Consider the following 22,910-nt stretch of genomic DNA (forward strand, 5'->3'; position numbering starts at 1 on the left):
CACTCTGGGGCCAAGGACCCGAGTTTTCAGGTCATCCTGAGATGGGCAGTATCCAGAAGTGCAAACTCAGGGGACCAGCTCAGGCAGTCACTACTCTCTGAACAAAGGCCACCAGACACCTTAAACACAAAATATTCTTTTATTTGTCAACGAAGGCTACACGGAATCACTTCTGGTTTTGTTTTTATGCCTTTTTTTTCTTTTTCTAGAAGGTATCTACATCTGCATTTATTTACAGCCTTGTCGGTATTTACACAGTCAAGAATACAGTGTTAGAAACACAAAAGTGTTGAGAAAAAAACTTTTCAAAATTAGTTCCAGACTTCAGGAAAACTATTTCCACATGGTAAGGCCAGAGTCTCCAGTGTTGGTCGTCCAAAGGCAGCTTGGGACAGTCCTTTTGCCAAAGCTGCGGGTTCAGAAGTGTTCAAGAACAGGCGGGTTTAGCAAAGTGGGATTCTGGTGCTGGGTGAATCCAGGGTTGCCGGGCCCCACCAGACATCTGTGACCCAGCTCCTGCCAGGATGGCTGAGCCTGCCTGAGGGCTGGTTCTCCATTGACAGTTGGCCCTCAAAATCAATCACATGTTCTTGGGGACCGAGAAGTCACCTAGTGTCATGCCTTTGGCATTCCAGAAGGGGTAAGAAACCCAACATGAGCCCCCCTCAGGCCTCCCCCCACTCTGATCTTCCACATTCATGATAAAACCTAAGAGCTCACCGCTGTCTGGGGCGGTCAAGTACACAGGGCTGGTTTTCGAGAATGTAAAGGTTGGAGAGGATAAAGTTTCTATCACCTGAGCAATGAGTCTTTAAAATGAGTTTGCTGTTTTTTGAAGGTTAAATGAAAGGGTCTTGAACTACAGAGTTCTTTCTTTTAATCCCCTCCCTTCCAATAAAATATAGACAAGTGTATAAACCTAGCTGGGAATTAGGAGCCTTAAGTGGAGGGCTCCCAACAGAATGATAATCCTTAAGAGGATCCCAACAGAAAGAGGAGACTGGGTTCTCTCTGGGACCTCTCAGGAAGCAGGCCCAACTCAGGACCAGAAGGCATGGACTGGGCTTAGTGGCTGCTACGAGGAATGGAGAATTGATCCGACTTTGAGCACCAGGGATGTCAAACCCCAAAGCCCAGGATCCTGCTGAGGCCTGGTGAGCTCTTCCTCCTCGGTCCCAAGCTCAACACCTTGCCCTCACCTTGTGGCAACCAAGAATACGAGGCTGCAGATGTGAAACTGCATTCTAAGATTTCACATCAAAAGCCTGCTCTTTGCATAATGGAAACTGCCACCTATAAAGGTGGTACTTACAAGTCACAGCTGAAAAGGTCCTTAATAACTTTTTTTCACACAAATGTGATTCCTTGTTATGGGTCTATGAAAACACTGCCCAGCATTACCTTCCTTTTCCTCGCCATCACCTTCTGCTTCTGCCCCACCCTATCCTGATTATTGGAACCATCCTCAACTTCTGGTCAGTCTCCTAGGGACTGTTTCAAATTCTCTATCCCTAGGTAGAAATCGGGTACTGGGCTGTTCTTTGGGCTCTCAGCCAACAATTCTGAGAGTCAAGCACCAGGGGCTGATACAGGTGTAATTTACCACAGCGTTTCTTTCCTTTCATCCCCTTGTCATAGCTCCGCCCTCCGATGATGTCTGTCTGGACGGTGGGTAAAAAGAAAAAAAAAAAGGGAATCTCATCCTATGAAAAATAGAGCTGAGGAATAAGTCCTGTTTAAAGCAATGGCAGAGGGGCTGAGGATCAGGGGCCGATGGTACCTGTGGAAGGCAGGGGAGAAGGCAGGAACTCTTCCAAAACCAACCCTTTGCTAGGGCACAGAAGGCGAGATCCTGAAGGACCATGAACTTGGGCCAGTGAGGCAAGGCTGGTTCCTTCAAGAAATGGACACATTTGAGTGATTTAGTGCTAAAAGGACAGGTGCCATTGAGGGTGGGATTTGATGTTTGGAGGCCACTCAGTGAGCATGGGCAACTCTGGTTTATGCCTTCAGACTCACTCTTGCTGCAAGATTGGGGCTGCTGGTCTCAGCAGAAGGACAAAATGAGACGGCAGGCACCATGTCACCTGCCAGCCCTACTGGAAGCCCACTCTGAAAGGCCAAGGCCAGAAGCGCCATGTCCTGGAGCAACAGTATCAGTGTGAAACCGCAGTGCATGATGCTGCCTACACCAACACCTGAGATCTTTCCTCTAAAGAAAGAATGCTTCAGTTTCTCCTGGCACAGACGCCGGGCCTCCTTGGTGGTGTGTAGCCCAGGAAAGGCAAAACGTTAAGGAATATGCAGTAATTCTGTGTTTTTGATCTTTAAAAGTCCATCCTATTACTTTGGTGGGAGGTGGTGGTGGAGGGTTCAGAGGGTGGGGACGGTGTAGGGAGAGGATTCCCTTGGCTCTCGTGTTGGCTCTGACCTTCAAGTAGATGTCCCCAGCAGGTCTTGACTGATGTCAGGCAGCCAAGATAGAACTGCTCAGCTAGGCTAATGGGCAGGAGAGCTTCACCCACGGGCTCCTTGTATCAAGAGTATGTTTTGAGAGGCATAAGTCTACTTTGGATTAAAAAACAAAGAAACATGTGTTCTTCAGGCCAAACTGCTTTCCATCCCACCCAAGAATGATCCTGCCAGATGGGAGTCCACCACCAGCTCCCAGGGAGCACGCACGGCGGGCCCGAGGAATACTGCATCTGACTCGGTGGAGCTCTGCACTCAGAGGCACCGGGCAACCAATGGACAAACGGGCCAAGGTGCGCGGTCGCAGCAGTGTGACTTTTTTTGGAAACAGGAAGAGCACTTAGCGAAACATCCTCTCATCCCAGTGGGATGACGTAAGGCGAAACCTCCTCTCCCGAGAAGCAGTGGGCGCCTCCCTCTGCCAGGCAGAACCCGGGCCACACGCTGCTCCGGTTCTCACGCAGCAAAGACCTTCTTGGTTTCATTAACTCGTGTAATATTCTGAAGACTCTGTGTGTAAGGCTATAAAGGTGCCATGAGCTTATCAGTCCAACGAGGTTTCCACGGGGGATAGCTCAGACTCCAAATTCATTTTCCACACTTAATGTAAATGTAACCCATAAAAGTCCCATTTTCTAAGAAGCCCAGCTCAAAAGGAAGCATTTGGCTTCTCCTCCTGGTCTCCCAGAACCTCCGGTGAGTGGTAATGACGATGGTAATTAGGCAGATGAACCAGGAGCAAGGAGCTCCTCGCTCTGGCTGCAAATGTCCCCTCCCCTCAATGCTTCCCTAGCCTGTTAGCTGCCACCTCACCGTGGGCCTGCCCTCCAGGGGACGGTGGTGCCCACTCCCGAGAGGGTGAGAGGGCGTATGCCTCTTCCCAGTGACCTCAGGCATGGTCTTCACAGGGACAGCTGTAGCCCGGCCACTCTGATCTGTGGGTATCGGCCTCAGGAACGGGTCCCAATCCTGGGGCGGCAGGGTGGGGGTGGGGGAGGGGGTCGGATGACCCTGCCAGGCCACACCAGATTAGCTCTTTCCTCCTTTCTCCTCAGTCTCTCTTTAAAACACTGGATGGACTCCTCCAGAGGGGAAGCTGTCTTAGAAGAACTTCACAGAAGGAGTTTGCTGAACGCCTACCCTGCTGCCTCCCAGCTGTGCTTACTGGCTCGTGTATGGGAGGCAGAGGAGCCTTCAGGAGCTGGTTAGAAGCCGCTTGGCTTACGCCTTCCTCTCTTTGGCTGACTTCTTCATAAGCATCTTTCCAGAATCGGAGGCCACCAGGCACCCCTCTCCACACTCCTGTCTCTCAGCGGTGGAGCTGAGCAGTGGAGGGAAGATACCCACGGTCATGGGGAGAGAGGTTCACCCAGGAAGGCAGGCTGGTTCACCCTTGCCGCCACTGCCATCCTTTGGCCATGGGTGGCCTGCCCCTCCCTGGACCTTGTGCTCACGTGGAAGGCTTGCCGGTTCTCGCATCTGACTCTGGGAGAGAGAGATGAATAATAAGGAACATCACGGGAAGACCCACCAACCACGGACATCCTGGGTGCCTCTGGCCCTACAGGAGGGTGAGGCTCAGCCCCAGGATGTTATGTCACCAGACTGGGGGAAGGGACTGGGGGACACTTTCTCCATCCCAGCATGGGAGTGGCACCAACAACCACATAGGATTCGCAAAAGGGGTAGGGGGTTTCATTTAGCATCAAAATATAAAGCTCGGACAGGAGTTTGGGGCAGCTAGGAAAAGGTGCTGGATGGTATCACGCAATTCCCCAGCGTAAGATGAAGACATCTGTGGTCCTCCAGAGGCACAGAACATGGTGAGTCACAAGCCACCACTCGTCTGTGGGAGCTGAGCCAAAAGTCCTCAGGCCCTGCAGACCCTCCTTTCAGGCCCCCTTGGAAGTTCGGTACTAGCCCGTTACTCTCTGCACCACTCACTCCTGCCCGACCCCCATGGAAGAAAGGGTTGCACATGAGACAAGTCAGCACAGACAGTTGTGTCTCACATCACACCGGGTAGCTAGGGACAGACAAGGACACAGCTCAGGAGAGGTGTCTCAGTGAGGAGAAATGTACCCCAACAACAAGGACAGCTCCTCAGGGAGAAAGGGAACAAAGGACAATAAAGTTTTCATTGTGATCACACTACAGAAAAAAATACCTTCTGTTCTTTGCAAAAAATGTGTGAAGGCCAAATCTGTGTTTTTCTTTTCTTAAAAAAAAGGATGTTGCATGAGTTACAATGCAACCAGTATCTTGTGTGTGTGTGTGTGTGTGTGTGTGTGTGTTTTCTGCACTTGTTAAAAAAAGGATTTTTTTTTTTTTTTTTTTTAAAGTACAACACAGTCAGGTGCGTGGCCACGAAAGAGTAGCTGTCTTTGGCAAGAAGTGCAGGCCGTGGTCCTCTCTGTCACCTCCGGCCCATCTCGCTCTGTCTCATGAAGTGGATGTTGTTGGCGCTGTCTGACAGTTCCGGGTACTGCTCCACGGAGATCACGAAGAAGCCGTCGTAGCCTTGAACCCGCCCTGTGTTCAGCGCCTGCTGCTTTTCCCCCTCTGTCCAGGCCCGCAGGCCTTCCTCCCCTTCCCGGAGTCGCTGCTGCTCGCGGGCCCACGCCTGGCTCACGGCTCTCTGCCGGGCCAGCTCCAGCACCCGCGCCTTCTCCTCATCCAATGTGGTCCCGTAGCGAGTGCTCAAGCACAGTGGCCCGTATTGGAGCTGGATGTCTGTGTAGCGTCTAGTCCTGCCATTGATCATTGTGTTGATCTGGGACACGGTGACATTGACCCCGTTCTCCAGGGTTCGCCGCCCCCCACTGAGGCCCAGGATGGCCAGGTCGCCTTCGGAGGGCCCTGGTTTCACAAAGTAGTGCGTGTCCACCCCATCAATGGTGAAGTGCAGGTTCTCCAGGTAGTGGGCATTGTTCAAGATGGCGGCAACCCTCCGCCCGTCCTCATTGGCCACACTGATAATGTCTGTGGTCACTCGGCCATCCTTCAAGGCAAACTTGACCCCCTTGCCAAAGACTGAGCCACTGGATGCAAACTTCTTTGTCTCTGGGGCCTGTTGGCAGCTGGTGATTGTGGAGCCGTAGAGCTGGTCAAAACGTTCTAGGGTGACAAAGGCCTTGAGCTGCTTCTGCACCTCACACTGTACCCCGAGGATAGACTGATGGGGGAGGAGAGAGAGAAGGAAGCAATGAGACAAAGGGGGGAACCTCTCCCCTAAGAGCCTGAAGAGTCAGCCCCCATAACTAAGTCAAATCATACAAATTTATTAACCTGTAGCATCTAGCTCTACTGCTGACCACCAGAACATCTGCTGTCCTTTATCTATGCATTCACCCATCCTTCCATTAAGAAACTCTTCAGCAAGCATCTACTCTGTGCCAGGTCTTTTTCTGGGCACTGGAGAGACACCAAAGAATCAGACATCATTCCTGCTCTTGAGGAACCTGTCATTTAGGACAGAAAGAGATGTGACAGCAGGTAACTATCACCAAATGTCATAACTGATGGTCTAAGAGAAGCAGTAGTAATAACTAGCTAACAGATCTTGGTCTTTTTTTATAAAAAAATTTTTTAATGTTTTTTATTTATTTCTGAGAGAGAGAGAAAGAGAGAGTGTGAGCAGGGGAGGGTCAGAGAGAGAGGGAGATACAGAATCTGAAGCAGACTCCAGGCTCTGAGCTGTCAGCACGGAGCCTCACATGGGGCTCAAGCCCATGAACTGTGAGATCATGACCTGAGCCGAAGTCGGGCACTTAACTGACTGAGCCACCCAGGCACCCCCAGATCTTGGTCTTTGAGCTAAATAAGTCATATTCAGTATCTCATTTGGTTTCCACAATAACTTTCTATAGTAGGTACTGTTATTATTGATTTTACATCCAAGAAAACTAAGTCTCTAAGAGGTTGTAATGAGCCCACATTGGTACAACTGGTAAATATTTAAGCCTAATATTTACAGAACTCAGGTCTGTCTGATTGTAGAGGCTCAGCTTCAAGGGCTCTAGATCAGGGAGCAGTGAACAAGGCTCAGAACATCTCAGCCTGATGGTGGAGGAATGAGGTGGAGAAGGTGGGGTTCAAGTGCAGACACATTCTTGAGTTGGAACGTGGAGGATAAGGAAGGGGACGATGTAAGATGGAGGAATGAATGGCAAGAAATGTGTTCTTGGCAAGACGGCTTAGTAAGATGAAAAGTGGTGATTTCTATAGACCCCCTTACCCTGCCTTATCGTTCTCTGTCATGTTTATGGATGATTTTCAAGGAGGGCCTCTGCCTCCACAGTGCTTCCCGGGGGCTCCTCAGATGCCGCTGCTCTTGGCTGCTTTGGGGGACAGATTGGGCCCGGTATCTGTGTCATACCACCTACCAGTCCCTCCCAGGGCATGGAAGCTTGGTAAAGCCAGGTTCGGGCAGGCTCCAGGGCCTAACCAGCAACTCAGGGAAATGGCTTTAGAAACAGGCCCATCGGCTTCTCACTGAAATTAAGTCCTCTTTATAATTAATAGAACCCTGTCTGTGAACAATTATTTCCTAGAGTTTCACAAAAGCTGGAGTGCTCAACAACAAAGATCTCCGATGCTTGCCAAGGGCAGAAATCAATAATTCATTGACAGGCGAAGTTGGCAAACAGGCCGTCAGAGACCGGGGCTCTGCATCGGGAGAAGGGAAGCTGGTGGGGGTTGGGGGGTGCGGGGGGAGGGCTGCTGTGGAATCAGCCCGGGGCACAGCCAGGTTGGCCTGGAGCAGGTGGGGGGTACGAGGAGGGGTGTGACCATGGGGATTGGAGTCAGGCAGAGGGCAGGGTTATGGCTAGAGAACAGCAGAAAGGGGCCAGGGTTTGTGGTCAGACCCCCGGGTTCTCATTGCCTTTCCTGCTGAGTGACCTTGAGCAAGTTTCTCTCTGAGCTCTGGTCTCCTCATCTGTAAAATGAGGAAAAATGCCTAATTCCCACAGGGTTGTCCACTTCTTTCAACCATTTGCTCATTCAACAAAAGGGCAGTATACTGGGTACCAAAGAAGACTCAGGATATATTTGCCTTCTTGGGGGTCACAGTGCAGTGAGGACACAGGTATGAAGAGTGCTCTGAGAGAGGAGACTAGAGGCTACCACCGGGGCCTAGGGGTGCAGAATCATGTTCTCCAGAGTCTAGAGGATGGAGGCAGCTGAACCGAGGGCAAAGGGAATCAGGCTGGAGTAAGACACATGGAGTGAGACACACGGACATGCAAGTTTCTGGATGTCAGCAGTGTGCTAATAACCCTGCTTTCCCTCCGGACTGGGATGCCTAGGCCTGGTCTCCACCTGATGCACACCTGCATTCATAGGGTGCATTGTGGGGCCCGGAAGAGCCAGCTCCTAGTGCGTGTATTATGAAGTGGGGGAGGGGGGTGGGAAGAGGACACCTGAAGTGAGGGGTGGGGTACAACAGTTTTTAAGGGCTTTAACAGCTGTTTAAATCTGTGAGTCTTTAAAACTGGGTCATAAAAGGCACACAAGAGAAGGTAACATTTTTTGAATGCCTACAGACAGATCTGGGTTTGAATCCCAGGCTAGCCCTTCCTTGCCTGTGTGGCACTGCGAAGCCTCAGGCATTAAATGTGTAAAATGCCAACAGTAATGCCAGGGGATACGTGTGAGTTAGCTTGTGTAGAACACCTCTGGCGAGTGCAGGTGCACGGAGGTGCTCAAAAAATGTCACACTTATAATCGAACACACCTTCCCTCCTTGCCCTTTTGCTCTGGGCGGTGACAAAGGCTCACTGTTTTTGTGGAACTCCAAACTCCACGAAACAGAGGAAACTTAACAGAGCTAGTGGGGGTCCGTGCGCTGCTACAGCTGGGCCCACAGTGGCCTGCAGTGGTGACTACAGATTTGCTGGATGGTTTCCGGTGGCTGCACCCCATCCAGTTTCCGTCAGGGGCCCACACTTTCCTGCAAAGCTCTGTGGGAGCCGCTCCTGTAACATCTGCCTGGCCTGAGGGTGGGCGGCCGGGCGGGCGCAGATTACCTTGCTGTTGTCCCATTCCTGAGTCTTCATCTGCGTGTGGACCAGCTCATAGGATGGCTCCATGGCGTCCATGTCTGGCTTGGGGTAGCCAGGAATCACATTGTGCAACTGGAATCCAAAGGTGAGGAGCCAGCTGTTGACATCTGGGTAGGAGAGAGGCAGAAATGTCCTCGTGGAGTGAGTGGATCTCAGAGGGGACATATGGCCACTTCATGAATTTTCATAAAGTGGCCTAGAGTGAGGCAGCCATGGGGGGTGAGGGTGTGGAGCGTCGCAGGTGGGGCATCAGCTGCTACAAACACTTTAGAAAACTGTTTCATGGTTATTAAAGCCTCATGTACTCTCTGGACCCGGTGTCCCCTCCTGGATATGTACCTAAGAGAGCTGTGACTTCAGTAGAACCTGTTTCCAGATTCCCCTTTCTGTCACTTAACCCCTGGGGCCTTTGGCTTCACAGCCACAGCCGGGGACAGGGATGGGCGGATGAAGCCGCCCCGCCCTGCACACCCACACCCAGCATTAGAAGGAAATACTTGCAGAGAACAACCCCGCCCAAAGGAAAGATTTAAATGAATGATTTTCAAAAAGAAAATTCATTTAAAAACAAGCCCTCCCTCCTCTCCTAAGTGGTGAGGTGGCCTCCACCAAACATCAGAGGTCCCCCTCCTCCCAGCCTACCTTTCATTTACTCTGGGAAGTGATGCTAAGGAAGTCATTTAACCTCCCTGTACCTTCATTTTCCAATCTGCAGTACTGGGCTTGAGGGGACACCTGGGTGGCTCAGTTGGTTAAGCATCCGACTTTGGCTCAGGTCATGATCTCATCATTCATGAGTTTGAGCCCTTGCATCAGGTTCTCTGCTGTCTTCTCAGAGCCCGCTTTGGATCCTCTGTTTCTCTCTCTCTCTGCCCCTCCTCTACTCACAGACGTGCTCTCTCAAAATAAATAAATATTAAAAAAAAAATAGTGGGCTTGAGGATCTAGCCTCATAGGCATTGGTTTCATTGATTTTTATAACATTCCTAGGGGGGTTACTAATTATAGAATGTTAGGTATAGGGGCAGGCAGGACTTTTCCATGAGCCTTTGGCTCACTGAGGACAGAATCAGGAAGCCAAGACTAAGGTAAAGAAAGAGGATGGATAACGTGCTAACACTCGGCCCAGTGTTGCTGAGAGCCTTTCAGGTGCCCAGGACTGTGTTATACTGACGCTCACTCTGAGCACTCAGAACCCCGAAGGGGAGATGACACACAGGCATGCAAAACTTTGGCACCAGAGAAAAGATGAGAGGAGGGCAGGAGTCTTTCAGTTGGACAGGCTGACAAGTCTTCACGAAGAAGGTGGCCTTTAAGGCAGACACTGGAAGCTGTGTACATTTTGTCAGGCTTCAGCAGAGATGAAGGGGGCATTTCAGGCAAAGACCATTGTGCAAGGCAAGGCCTGGAGAGGGGAGGGGAGTGCAGGGAGTGGTCGGGTAAGCAGAGAGCAGTTCAGCCAGGCAGAGAGAGAACCGGAGAGAGAAGCTGTGGCTAGCGCAGGAAAAGCCTGGGATGGCAGACAGCAGTTGGCCGGGAGCCTACAGGAGACTGACAGCCAGCCTGTGTCCCAGCGTGGCTTGGCCTTCCTTGAGAAGGGGAAGTGTTAGATGCTAAAGTATTTGTTGAGCAGAGACTCAGAATCCAAAGTCTGGGGAGGGTGGGGTTCGGAGGTGAGCCTCAAGCTGGCAGTCCCAGGCTAGGGGCATCAAGGCCTGCTTTTGAGTTCCTCCAAAGGAGACATGTCTCTGATCAGGGAGGCCCTGTTTAGGGCCCCGGCATTGGTGGCACTGTCTTCCCCTACCACCCGCTGAGGCCATCCCAGTGATGGGGATGTCCTTTGGGGGTTGACAGCTATGTCCCTGCCACCGCTGCATCCTGTGCTGTCTTCCCATTCAAGAACCACAAGTTTGCCTTTGTTTTCTGTATGTTTTTGTTTTTTGGATGCCCCGGAGCCCCTCTCTTGGGTGTGAAACCTGGAGGCACTGGGGTGGAAGAAGGGAGGAAGGACAATATAGAAACCCAGGTTCTACCTCTAGAAAGGTCGTGGAAGGGAAAGAACATGGTGAGGCAAGATGAAACCCAGGTTCAAATTCAGGCTCCCCAACTTGCGGACTGTGTGAACTTGGACTGTTTCCTTACCCTCTCTGAGGTTTAGTTTCCCTGTCTACAAACTGCTGGTAGAAGTGGTTTTCACCAGGCCACGGAGAAGAACACTAATGGTGTGACCACTTTACGCAGGCATCATAGAAGAGCTACCGTTCTAAGCTTGTTACACAAATGACTGGGTTTCCTACAGTCTAAAGTGTCTAGCTCGGTTTCTGGCTCATAGAAGGTTTTCTGTGCTTCTTCAAACCTAGGGCCCCATATCCCTGGACCTCCATTTCCTCATCTGGAGCATGAGGGACTTGGGCTACCATCCTCTAAAGTCCCTTTCTTCACTGAGTTTTTGAGAACTCTGATTCTATGCATCACGGCAGATGGTTTTTTAGGAAATTAAAACAAACAGAACAGGGGGGGAAATCCCCTATGAAGCCATTTTGCCCAAGGCTGAGAACTTGCATCTGAATTTGTAGTTGGAAAGAAAAACTTCTATCAGGAATACTGCAGATTCCCAGAAAAGTAGGGGGTTGTAAAGAGGGCTGGGCCTTAATTATAAGTGATGGAAGGTAGGAACCTTTCTCATCATGCCTTTAGGGAAAATGCTGAAAATTGATTTATTCATTGTCTTTTTTTTTCCTACGGCACTTCTATGAAGAGTTGGGAATTTTATTCTTCCTTTTTATGACATCAGAGCAGGACATTTCCCTCAAATTAAAAAGCTCCTCTTAAAATGAGTGATGGGCATGGAGAGGACACTTGCTGGGATCAGCAGTAGGTGTTATATGGAAACCAACTTGACAATAAATTATAATTAAAAAAATAAATAAAATAAAAAGCCCTCTTTATCCATCTGCCCCAGGTGTTGGTATGGCCACCTGGGACAGTGATGAATAATAATCCTTTTTTATGTGGGCACATTACAGAGTGAATTTCATTCCAAGAATGAGGATTCTGGAGTCAGAGCAGAGTTCTACCCCCAGCCCTGCCACCTCTCAGTGGGTCACTTACTTTACGGCTCTGACCTTCGCTTTTCTCCTCGGAGAATGAGGTCAGTGACCCCATCTCACAGGCTTCAGACAAGGATTAGTGAATAGTGTTTGGGACGTAGCCACGGTGGACATTTTTTGGTTGCCTTCCTAACATCCCATTCTGCCTTCTCTTTCCTTTTGGGGTCCCTGTGGAGTTTTAGGGAGGCTGACTCCACCTCAAGGTTCAGCAATGGAACATGTGACCTTGGCAAAGCCAGTCAGTACACTTTCCCTCCCAGCCACAGTGCTTGGTTCAAGGGTTGCCATGTGACCTAAGCCCACCCAGTTGGAGTGAATGCTCTTTATTTTTAAACTTTTTTAACATTTATTTATCATTGAGATGCAGACAGAGACAGAGTATGAGGTGGGGAGAGGCAGACAAAGAGGGAGACACAGACTCTGAAGCAGACCCCGGGCTCTGAGCTGTCAGTACAGAGCCTGATGCAGGACTCAAACTCACAAACCGCAATATCACGACCTGAGCTGTAGTTAGATGCTCAACTGACTGAGCCACCCAGGCGCCCTGAGTATATGCTCTTTTTATTGGTGTTGTTGCTGGATGTGAGTGAAGTTGGACGTAGCTGGCATGGGAGCTGAAAGGTTTAGTGAGAATCAGTGGGATCTTGGTTTGTAGTAGCAAAATGTTTTTCTGCACCGTTTTTCTTTTTTTTTTTCCAGCTATAGTAACCTGCCAAGATACCTCAAAGAAACTTAGTGCAAGATGAGGCAGGGGTGTGCTTAATGCAGACAGATCTATTGGAAATGTCCTCTACATCTGTTAAGTTTTCTCAGGCTGCCAGCAAGCTGAGTGTAGTGAGACCTTGCTGGGCTATTCCCGTTCACCACAGGCCTGGAGTCTACTTTCATTGCACCCGCCCACCACCGCGCCCACTCTTCTTCCTCACACGTGGGGTGCCTGCTCTTGACATGACCACCTGGAGTTCTTCCCTGAAAGAATCTTCCAGTGGGTGTCAGCAGCGGTGGGGTCAGACCCGGTCACCGGGTTTGGGGGCCAGGAAGCCACATCCCTACGGGGCACTCATGTGAGCTGTACCTGTTGCCCTCTCTGCACTTCCGTAAATGCAGTCCCCTCCGCATGGGTTGCCTGTCTCCCTATTACCTGAGGAACGTCCACTCTGAAGTGGGCCTCAAGGATGGGCTACTCCCTGGGCACAGCTAGCCGTGCGTCCTGTGTCAACAGCCATCAGTGCAAACCTTCATCCTGGGCCCCTCACAGATTTCTGTCTCCCCCTTGCAGTATAAATTCCTGGAAGGCAGAGATTACCTTTCCCCCTGGGGGCTAAAAACAGTGGCTGCACCCAGGAGGCACTTGTTGAAGGAAAATGAAACTGCCTTAAAACAGGGTGCAGGGTTGTGTCACAGGAGAAAGAGAAGGTTTGCAAGTTGGGGCGTGCCCAATGTTTGCTCATGCCAAACTCTCTTTTATAAACAGCGCTGGTTTTATCTAGACCTGAATCCCCACAGCTGCCCTGACCCCTGAGGTCTTCTGTGGCTCGCTTGGGAGTGGCTGCTTTGCTGGCTGGACTGTGGCTGCTGGACGTTTCTGGTACGTGTGAGCATTTATATTCCAGTTGGTTTCATAGTAGTGGGAAACAAAGCCCACTTTTTAAGTCAGGGTGGAGGTGAGGGAAACTTACATGAGGTAGGCACTGTGCTAGGCAGGCTATAGAATGTATCTCATTTCACCCTGGGACCCATGATAGGTTTTTTTTTTTTTTTCCCTACTTGTCCATCTGTCTCCCTTTCTCCCCTCTTACTACCCTCTTTGGATTATTTTTTTAGTCTACATTTTATTCCCACTACTGACTAATCAGCTATGCCTCTGTTTTCTTTTCTAGTGGTTGCTTTAGGATTTACAATATGCAAACTTATCAGGGTCAGTAGGTATTTTAACGTTTATTTATTTATTTATTTATTTATTTATTTATTTACTTACTTACTTACTTACTTACTTACGTAGGCTTCATGCCCAGAGTGGAGACCAGGGCAGGGCTTGAACTCAGAACCCTGAGATCAAGACCTGAATTGAGATCAAGAATTCGACACTTAACTGACTGAGTGAGCCACCCAGGCACCCCCCCCAACTTTATTTATTTATTTATTTTTAAATGTTTTATTTATTTCTAGGAGAGAGAGACAGCGCGAGCTGGGGAGGGTCAGAGAGAGAGGGAGTCACAGACTGAAACAGGCTCCAGGCTCTGAGCTGGCAGTCAGCACAGAGCCCGACGCGGGGCTCGAACCCACGAACCGCGAGATCATGACCTAAGCAAAAGTCGGACGCTCAACCGACTAAGCCACCCAGGCGCCCCAACCCCCCTCTAACTTTAATTTGCAGGTCAGGAAACTGGAATTCAGGGAAGTTAAGTAATTTCTGTGACTGTCCATAACTTAGAAATGGTGGATCCTTCACCAGTTGTGTCCAAATTCTGAAATTTCCATTACATCATCCTGAATAAGAAAACTGATTCTGTTTTCTTTAGCTCTACCTTCACCCACCTTATTGGGGACACATAGCCAGCCTGATCTCTGGGTCAGAAACTTCCAAAGTGCATTCTCAAGGATGCATCCAGTGAAACACTAGGATTTCATGGTGAAAAAAAGGGGTTTCATGCTCAAATGTTTGAGAAATGGTGGGTAGAAGGCTTTCATGGTCAGATGTTTGAGAAATGGTGGGTAACTGTGTTAAACAGTTCTCTTTACAAGAGGACTTCTCAGAGCCTTTCATAAGCTGCAATGTATTATGAAAATTTAAGAATGGTAGTTACCCTGTCAAATCAGTTTGATGCCAATACCAGTTTTTCCAGGGCACTTCTCTCAACTAGTGTTTCTTAAAATACACTTTGGCAAATGCTGTGCTAAGGGAAAGCCCGTGTTTCCCGTGACCCAACTATCAGCTTCTCAAGGAAGACTAGCTGGTCAGATGACCAGAGCAACCATGGGTCTTGTCCTCTGAATGAGCCCCAATCCTCACCTGTCATGAAGCACTTGATGTCCTGAGAGTTGCTGATGGGGTTGTTGTTTTTAAACATGTAGAGATTGAAAGGCATGATGTTGCTGCTAGTAAGGTGCTTCCACAACTCGTGGTCTGGGCTCGTCCAGCGACCGGCCAGAACATCGTAATCCCGCCGGCCCATGTGGATGAGCTTGGTGAGTGGATCATAGAGGCCACCGTGGTAGCCGATGATGATCTGGAAGTTGGGGTTGGTGTCCATGTAAATCTCTCCGTAGGCCGTGTACAGAATCTGCTTGATCATCAAACCTGTTCCACTGAAGACGGCAAGAGGGGTCCCAATGTTGTCACAAGCTATGTAGAATTCATCACCGCTGCTCAGCTCCATGGCAAAGAGGTGCCCTTGCAGATCATAGTAGAGGGATGTGATCTCGGAGCTGGAGTGGTTATAAAGGTGGGTGACCTTGGTGGGGTTGGTCAGGTCTGCATAGAAGAACTGCAGGTGGTGGCTGTGGCTACTCTTGCTGGACACCCGCCGCCCCAGGCCGTCGTAGCGGTACCTGACGCTCCAGCCACCCGCTCGGTTGTAGGCCTTGATGAGCAGGCCAGCTGAGTTGTACTCAAAGACGTCCCCGCCGCGCTGCCTCAGGAAGCCATCCTCATCCATCTTGTACTGCACATCACCCAGCCTAGTGATGCGGTCACGGAGGTCGTACCTTAGAGGGGTGAGCCGTGCACTGTTCCCAGGGCTCAGTAAGTGCAGGTTCCCATTGAGGTCATAGCTGTAGCGCCAGAGCGGCTTGTCATTGATAGAGACCGTCTGTAGCTGGCCATCAGCGTCGTACTCATAGGAGTAGCGAGTGGTATTGGCATAGGGCCCCACCTTCAGCTCCTTCTTCACGACTCGCCCCATGTTATCATACTGGACGGTCATCCAGTACATGAGTGAGCGGAAAATCTCATATTGCACTTCCTTCATCCGGCCATACGCATCAAAGTGTTTGGTGTGGGTCATGACTGCCGTAGTGATGATCTGGTTAATGTCATAGTAGATGACACCAAACTTCCCAAACTGCTCTGTCTTGCCTGACACATCGTCATAGCGATAGAGATCAATGGGCAGCGGGGTCTCATTGATCACGGCCTGCATGCTCGTCACCCGGAAACTGTTGTCATAGTTGTAGTCAAAACGAGCATTGACCATGCCTTCCTCGGTGAAGCGGAAGATCTGGCGGTCGATCAGAGGCCCAATTTGACGGTAGCGGATGGTGCAGGTGAAGCCCTCATTCTGTAGGTTGATGGTCTTCAGCATGCCTGCCGTCTCGTCATAGGTGAAGCTCACCCTAGTGGTGTCATACAGCATCTCGGCTAGTTTTGACAGCTTGCCATACTTGTAAATGACCCTGCGGCCGGTGCCCAGGTAGAAGGTGTGGAGGAGATGCCCGTCCTCAGTGAAGTCCTGGATGACTGAGGCATTGCCCTCAGGGGGCTGGTAGATGTTCCTGTAGTAGCCCACTGAGCGAATGGTCTCTAGCGTCTGCCGGGCCACGTTGGGCATTGTCACGGAAGAAAGGCGGTCGTTCTTATCGAACTCAAAGATGTACTGTCTCTGGCTGTGGAGGAGCAGCACCATGGACTGGAGGGAACGGAACAAAGAGGTAAGAGCAGGGGAGCGCATGCAGGGGAAGTCTGTGCCCTGAAGACTTAAGGAGAGGAATGGGAAGCCAGGAAACTGGTGGTTCTCCTAAGTTAGCCCCCAACCACAGCCTTCTAAGCAATGTGCCATAGGATACTGCCATGGGGTACAGATGGGCTAAGATAAGGATTTCTCTTAGCCCTTGGCCCTGGCATCCAGGCCATCTGTCTTCCTATGGTGAGCAGCCTTATCTGTTTGTCCCTTTGTGTGGTACAAAAATGATGACTTTGGTGGGTGATGGTTATGTGAGAAAGGTTGGGAGCACTGGCTAGAAGTATTTGCAACAGGGTCTCTCCTGGCTACCTCGCTTTAGATTCCTTCTCAAATCCATGTTCCTACTCAAGCAGGAATGACTTTCCTAAAACAGCCTGACAGTGTCTATTGCCTGCGGAACAACTTCTCTTGGCTCCCTGTGGCCCCACAGGATCCAGACTGCATCTGAGGAGAGCATTTAAGGCTCTATGCAGGAACAGGTCATGCGCCCACCCTGAGCTGGGGCGGGGTATGATGGCCACAGGGAAACCTGATTCCTAACAATGGGCTTATTGTGCGGCCTCAGGAAAGTTCTTTCCCCCTTGGGTTGGGTTCTCCACTATGTTGAACAACCCCCAAGGTGTCCAGGAACAGAACACTGCGCCTGGAGATGCTCGCCCAGCATAGGGTGGGGAAGACTGAGCACAGGGCAAGCACAGCCTGGGCCCTGGACAGGTGACCCCAAGCAAGAAACAAAGTAAAGATGTGGGTACCAGAACCAGAGCATGAAATGCAGGCTTGTTTCCAGGAATAAGTCAGCAGATAACAGACCTAGAGGCATCTAGGCAGCAAAGCTACCATTTTCTCCAACTGGGGACCAACTTTTACTTTCAGGGCTTTTCTGATTCCAAGCTCCTGGGATGAAATAAATCCTGACCTGAAGCAGAAGGGATTTATGAAGGTCATGCCCACCATTGTCAGCTCAGGATTAATCACCTCCTGCCTAAGTACTGATCCCTAGGCTTCTGCCCTATTCTCTGTGATGAGGTCACACTGTGTGCCCCAGACCTGGGAGCAGACCCCTGCCTGGGTCCAGACCCTCGGTCCTGCTCTGTAGGACCAGTCAGTGTTGGGCCTGACCCCAGCTCCAGTCTCTCATGTGGGGCTTTCACATTCTCCTGCCCCAGGACCCCCTCCCATGCCATCAGCACGATCCACCCAGATGCCTCTGGGGCTCCTCAGCACTATACTACAGATTTTTCTGAACATTTTCTTTAGGAGACCATGTGGGTCCAATCTATCCCACTGAGGGCAGCAGGCTGGGCCTGGCCATGGGTTGAGCCATGACACAGTGGCCTTCTAAATGGCAAGGCCAGTGATGGGGGAGACGGACACCTGCCTTCTCTAAGTATGTGTAGCTCCATGTCTTCCCATCAGCGAAGATCCTGGATGTGATGCGACCCGCCTGGTCGTATTCCATCCTCTCGGACATGATGCCTCTCTGGACGCCGGCGATATGGCCCCCCGGGGAGTATGTCACATTGACACCATTCAGCCTGCTGCTGGGTGACCAGAGGCTGGGCCGCCCTGCCTGGTCGTACAGGATCCGGAGGGTGAACTTGCGGTGGTCATCATAGATCTTCTCTGTGCGGGTCACGCGGTCAAAGTCCAGGGACAGGAGGTTCCGATTGTGAACCTGGAGTAGGAGGAAAGACAGAGTTAATCTGGATGTTGAAAACTTCGATGTGAGAAGGTCCTGAGTAGAGGAGGCAGCACAGGTCATGGGTGTCAACAGACAGGGTTTGGGTCCTGGCTCTGCCACCTGCCAGTTCTATGAAGCTTCTTCATCTGTATAATGAGAATGCCAATTACATAGGGCTGTTGTGAGAATACAGACAGTGCAGGTACTGTGAGCAAATACTAGCTGGTCCTGAAGACGATCTGTGTGATATCCTAACATCATACTACTAATGAGGACAAAAAAGCAGCTCCTTCTTGACTCTCTCATAGAAAGGGAGAGGCCAAGTGGGCCTAGATCCTTTTGCTAGGACCCCTGGGAAAGGTGAGCTATACTCACCAGACCGGGTCAGCACACAATTCAATTTCCTTCCAGAGCCAGGAATACAGGGCTCCTGAAAGGGTAGAGGTAAGTTAGGGTTTCTCACAGTTTAATAAAGAATATACTTGGGGGGCACCTGGGTGGCTTAGTCGGTTAAGCGTTCGACTTTCGCTTAGGTCATGATCTCGCGGTTCGTGGGTTCGAGCCCTGCGTCGGGCTCTGTGCTGACTGCCAGCTCGGAGCCTAGAGCCTATTTCGGAGTCTGTATCTCTCTCTCTCTCTGACCCTCCCCTGCTCATGCTGTCTCTCTCTCTCTCCTAGAAATAAATAAAAATATTAAAAAAAAATATATATACTTGGAGGCCTACTTCTGTATTTGGATCCACCCCTTAGGCATCAATTGCCTCTGAAACACTACCAGGTACTCGGAAGCTAAAATGCTGTGTCCCTTCTAGTTGGCACATGGCCTTACGGGGCATTTGGGCACATTTTCTGACTCTTCCATTGGTCACTGGTTACATGTGACAAGTAGTAAGGAAAACACAAGAGGAAAGTAGACAATGTAGGTCACGTGATACAAAACCTGTCACATGTGGACTGAGGTAATGAAAAGCCCTCTAGGGACCCCAGGTAGTAAAAAGGACTCAGGTCTAGGAATGAAGGCCAGGATTCCAGCGTCAATTCCATGACCAACTTTTCTGTGTGATCTTGGGCAAATGCCATTCCCTCTCTGAGTCTCGATTTCTTCCTCTGTGAACCAACAGGGCTACTGTGAGGTCTGAAGAAGCCTAAGTAAATTACCACATGGAGTTCTGGGCATACAGAAGATACTGAATTAATGAATGCAGGTATTTCCATTAAATGGCGGCAAATGATCTTGTTCTCAGAGAACGTAGAGACACGTGTGTCTCCCTTTTTCTCCAAACAAATTCTCAAACCTTGAAAATAAGGATTTATAATGATGATGCTGGGACAACTTTAGCTGTGAATGGCCTGGTTATAATAAGGTTGCCTTCCCAGGGGTAATCAAATACAATTGCAGAGCAAAAGCAGTGTGGCAGACAATTCCTGTGAAAAATCGGAGGCGCTGGAGACAGGAGCTGTGTTCTTTGCCTAGAGCACAAAGAAGATTCAGGGTCTGCACAACCAACAATGATGGGAGCCATTTTAAGGCATCGTTTGCAGGGTCCCCTGCGACTCTCCTAAGGAGCTGCCACCCAGCCAGCTGCCCCCCGCAACCTCTGGAGGACCCCTGGGAAAGGCGAGCTATACCTCTGTGGCAAAATTAATAAAATTGAATTAAGCAGCTCACTGGGGAACTGCCTAATGCTTCCTGTGCTTGGCACTGGCAGCAATGAGATTATTTTACATCTTTCTTTATTAAAAAAGTTCCCAGTTGTATAAAAAATGAGCTCCATTATGGGGAGGCGCACCCGGATAACATTCTAATTCCACATGCTGCCCCTGTGGGTGGCCATTTATTTTGGGAGGACACAGAGATGTGGCCACCCAACTGGAGCACCGTTAATCTCAGGTGGGGAGAGGGACCAATTAAAGCCTGGGAAACTTTTGGTCCAGTTCACACCACAGAGAGGAAATCCTAATAGCACTAATCGCTGCCATTTATTGAGCACCTGGGGTCTACCAGCACTGGGCTAGGTACTTAGAATATATTATCTTGTTTCTGCAGAGGAGCCTGAGACTCAGAGGTGTTGCTCGGGGCTACACACCAGGCCCGGGCAGGAATCAAACCAAGGTCAAACTTTCCATTTAGCACACTGCCGCAGGTGTGGGGGCTCCGGGAGAACTCAGACAGGGGGTCTGGCGAGGCTGCAGATGGTGGCGGGCCACAGAGAACAAACACACCTAAGGCCTTCCTCAGGGAACTAGTGGAAGGCTCTTTCCCACACTGGATTTCTGCTAGAGTTCTAGGCTGCTGAGGAGGCACAGGAAGGCTGGTTTTCTGGGTTGTGTGCTATTGGCTACGTCAAGACAGCCCTGGCTGTGTGGAAGGAAGACGCTGCCATAGCTTTTAGCACTCAGGAGCATCTTGCTCAGGTCTCTGCATCCCTTCAGCCCGGCAAGAGCCTATAGAGCACCAGGGGTGTGCACGGAGCTGTGCTCAGAGCCAGGGCTAGTTTCTTCCCTTTCACTCTCCCGGTCACCTTCCTTTCTAAAGCTGGAGGGAAAGAAGCGGGGCAATGGGTGGGCCAGGAGTAACAAACATGGGAAGTGAGGCAGGGAAGGGGCTGGTTCGGGGAATCCACAAACTGAAAAGCACCCCGAAACGCCAGACCACAGATGCCAACCCACCGGCGGCAGGGACAGCTGGGGTGGGGGGTCGTTTTGCTCATTTAGTAAGGGGACTGCGGCTTAGCTTCCAAAGAGCTAAGCTGAATTCAAAGAGCTAAGCTGAATTCTGGTAGATATTAATACAGTCGTAGGAGGAATAGCAGGAACGAGAGCAGGAGAGGTGATTACTGACCACGTTCTGCGTGCGAGGCTCTGGATGGGGCACTTTATATATTATTTCTAATTCTTGTGGCAACTTGTAAAATTGATTTTGTCCTTTCCATTGTTTTGGAGGATGGGGCGGAGGCTCTGGGTGAATGAAATGGCATCACGGATGCGCCGAAATTCAGTCCCAGTATTACAGAAGCTGGAAACCCAACTCAGCTCCAACACCAGAGCCAGTGGCGTTGCCACAACAGAAAAGATGGTCGAAAATTCGTATTCAGTGGGGTTTGCCTATTTTACTTCCCTCCTTTAGCAGAGGGCCCGGCACACTTTCTCCCCCAGGGCCAGTTTCAGGAGCGGAATCCAGTTCTTCAGATGGGTCGGCATTCGTTCCCACCAGGGCCCCAGCGCCCCCAGCTGCCCCCGCCCCAGGGCCGGAGCCCTGCTGGAGCTGGCCTGGCTCACCCGCAGCCGGCGCCCGAACACGGTGACCTGGCCCCGCGCCTGCTCCTTGCGCTGCCGCCACTCCACCAGGTTGAGGCCATTGTCGATGGGCAGTGTGACGTTCCGCTTGCCCACAGTGGGGTTGACGGTGCCGGCCAGCAGGTGGGGCTCCGTCTGCAGCGCCACCTCCATGCCGTTGGCCAGCAGCAGCCGCAGGGAGCCGTCCGCCCCGATGTAGTAGCTGTTCCGGACCTGGTCTGAGGGAGAGCAGAGGAGAGGGACCATTGCGGCTCGGAAGGGTTGAGGATGGAGGGAGGTGTGTGCACAGCAGAGGCGGTGGTGTGGCTTCTAAATGGGTTTATTTTTCTGATTATGCAAATGAAACATTATCATTGAAGAAAACTAGGACACTACAGGGAGACTGTCCATGATTGCAATACCAAAAAAAAATCATTGTAAATCTTTTGTATATTCCTTGACTTTAGAATATTTCTGGGGCACCTGGGTGGCTCAGTTGGTTAAGCGTCTGACTTCAGCTCAGGTCATGATCTTACGGTTTGTGAGTTCAAGCCCCGCATCAGGGTCTGTGCTGACAGCTCAGAGCCTGGAGCCTGCTTCGGATTCTGTGTCTCCCTCTCTCTCTGCCCCTTCCCCACTCATGCTCTGTCTGTCTGTCCCTCTCTCTGAAATAAACATCAAAAAAGAATTTAAACATTTAAACATTAAACATTTAAATAAATATTAAAAAAGAAAAAACATTTATAGTTTAAATTGTTTATAGTGTTCCACTGATCATTGTATTACATCCTCGAATATTTTTCCTAAGTGTTTCTCTCTTTTTTAAAAAGAAATTTTAATGTTTTTTATTTTTGAGAGAGAGAGAGAGAAAAAAAGAGAAAGAGAGCAAGCACGGGGGAGGGGCAGAGAGAAAGGGAGACACAGAATCTGAAGCAGGCTCCAGGCTATAAGTGGTCAGCACAGAGCCTGATGTGGGGCTTGAACTCACGAACCATGAGATCATGACCTGAGCTGAAGCTGGACGCTCAACCAACTGAGCCACCCATGTGCCTCTCCTAACTATTTCTCTTAGTGACTGTATGGTGTTCCATTGTATGGAAATACTATAATTTATCTAACCAACGCTCAAGTAGATATTCTTTCCAGTTATTCGTAATTATAGACAAACTCATTTTAAATATTATGCTAAGTGAAAGAAGTCAGACACAAAAGACCACATAATGTATCAATGACTTCATTTATATGAAATGTCCAGAACAGGCCAATTGATAGAGATGGAAAGTAGATTAGTGACGGAAAGGCAGAATGGGGAGTGAGCACTTATGGGTATGAGCTTTCTTTTGGGGCGTGATAAATAGTAATTGGTAAATATACTAAACCCCCTTGAATTGTACACTTTAAAAGGGTGAATTTTACAATATGTGAATTATATCTCTATTAAAAATATATTTTTGGATAAATCAGTGTTTTCGTTTTGGGTTGTTAGGATTACTAGAAGAAAGGACTGAATATCTTTAAATGTCTTGATACACATCAGGGTAACTATTCTTTACATCAAGGTGAAAATAACTCCGATACTTAAATCGCTGGCAAAATTCCAAATATATATACGTTTTAAGCCATT

At 49.9% G+C, this 22,910-nt stretch overlaps 1 protein-coding gene across 1 annotated transcript in view; it reads right to left on the bottom strand.

Annotated features, from left to right (window-relative positions):
* Nucleotides 1-120: 120 nt before the first annotated feature.
* TENM4 (teneurin transmembrane protein 4) overlaps nucleotides 121-22,910 on the bottom strand; it is a 387,326-nt gene continuing 364,536 nt past the window's right edge. The window contains exons 29-33 of the mRNA XM_039228710.1: nucleotides 21,290-21,525; nucleotides 17,708-18,004; nucleotides 14,661-16,275; nucleotides 8,502-8,644; nucleotides 121-5,647 (exon numbers count right to left, since the gene is read on the bottom strand). Of these exons, the coding sequence (XP_039084641.1) occupies nucleotides 4,889-5,647; nucleotides 8,502-8,644; nucleotides 14,661-16,275; nucleotides 17,708-18,004; nucleotides 21,290-21,525 (3,050 nt within the window). The 3' untranslated portion in view covers nucleotides 121-4,888. The remainder of the gene's footprint in view (nucleotides 5,648-8,501; nucleotides 8,645-14,660; nucleotides 16,276-17,707; nucleotides 18,005-21,289; nucleotides 21,526-22,910) is intronic.

This window comes from Hyaena hyaena, unplaced genomic scaffold, assembly GCF_003009895.1.
Source record: "Hyaena hyaena isolate Hyena2069 unplaced genomic scaffold, ASM300989v1 scaffold_34, whole genome shotgun sequence".
Classification (NCBI taxonomy): domain Eukaryota; kingdom Metazoa; phylum Chordata; class Mammalia; order Carnivora; family Hyaenidae; genus Hyaena; species Hyaena hyaena.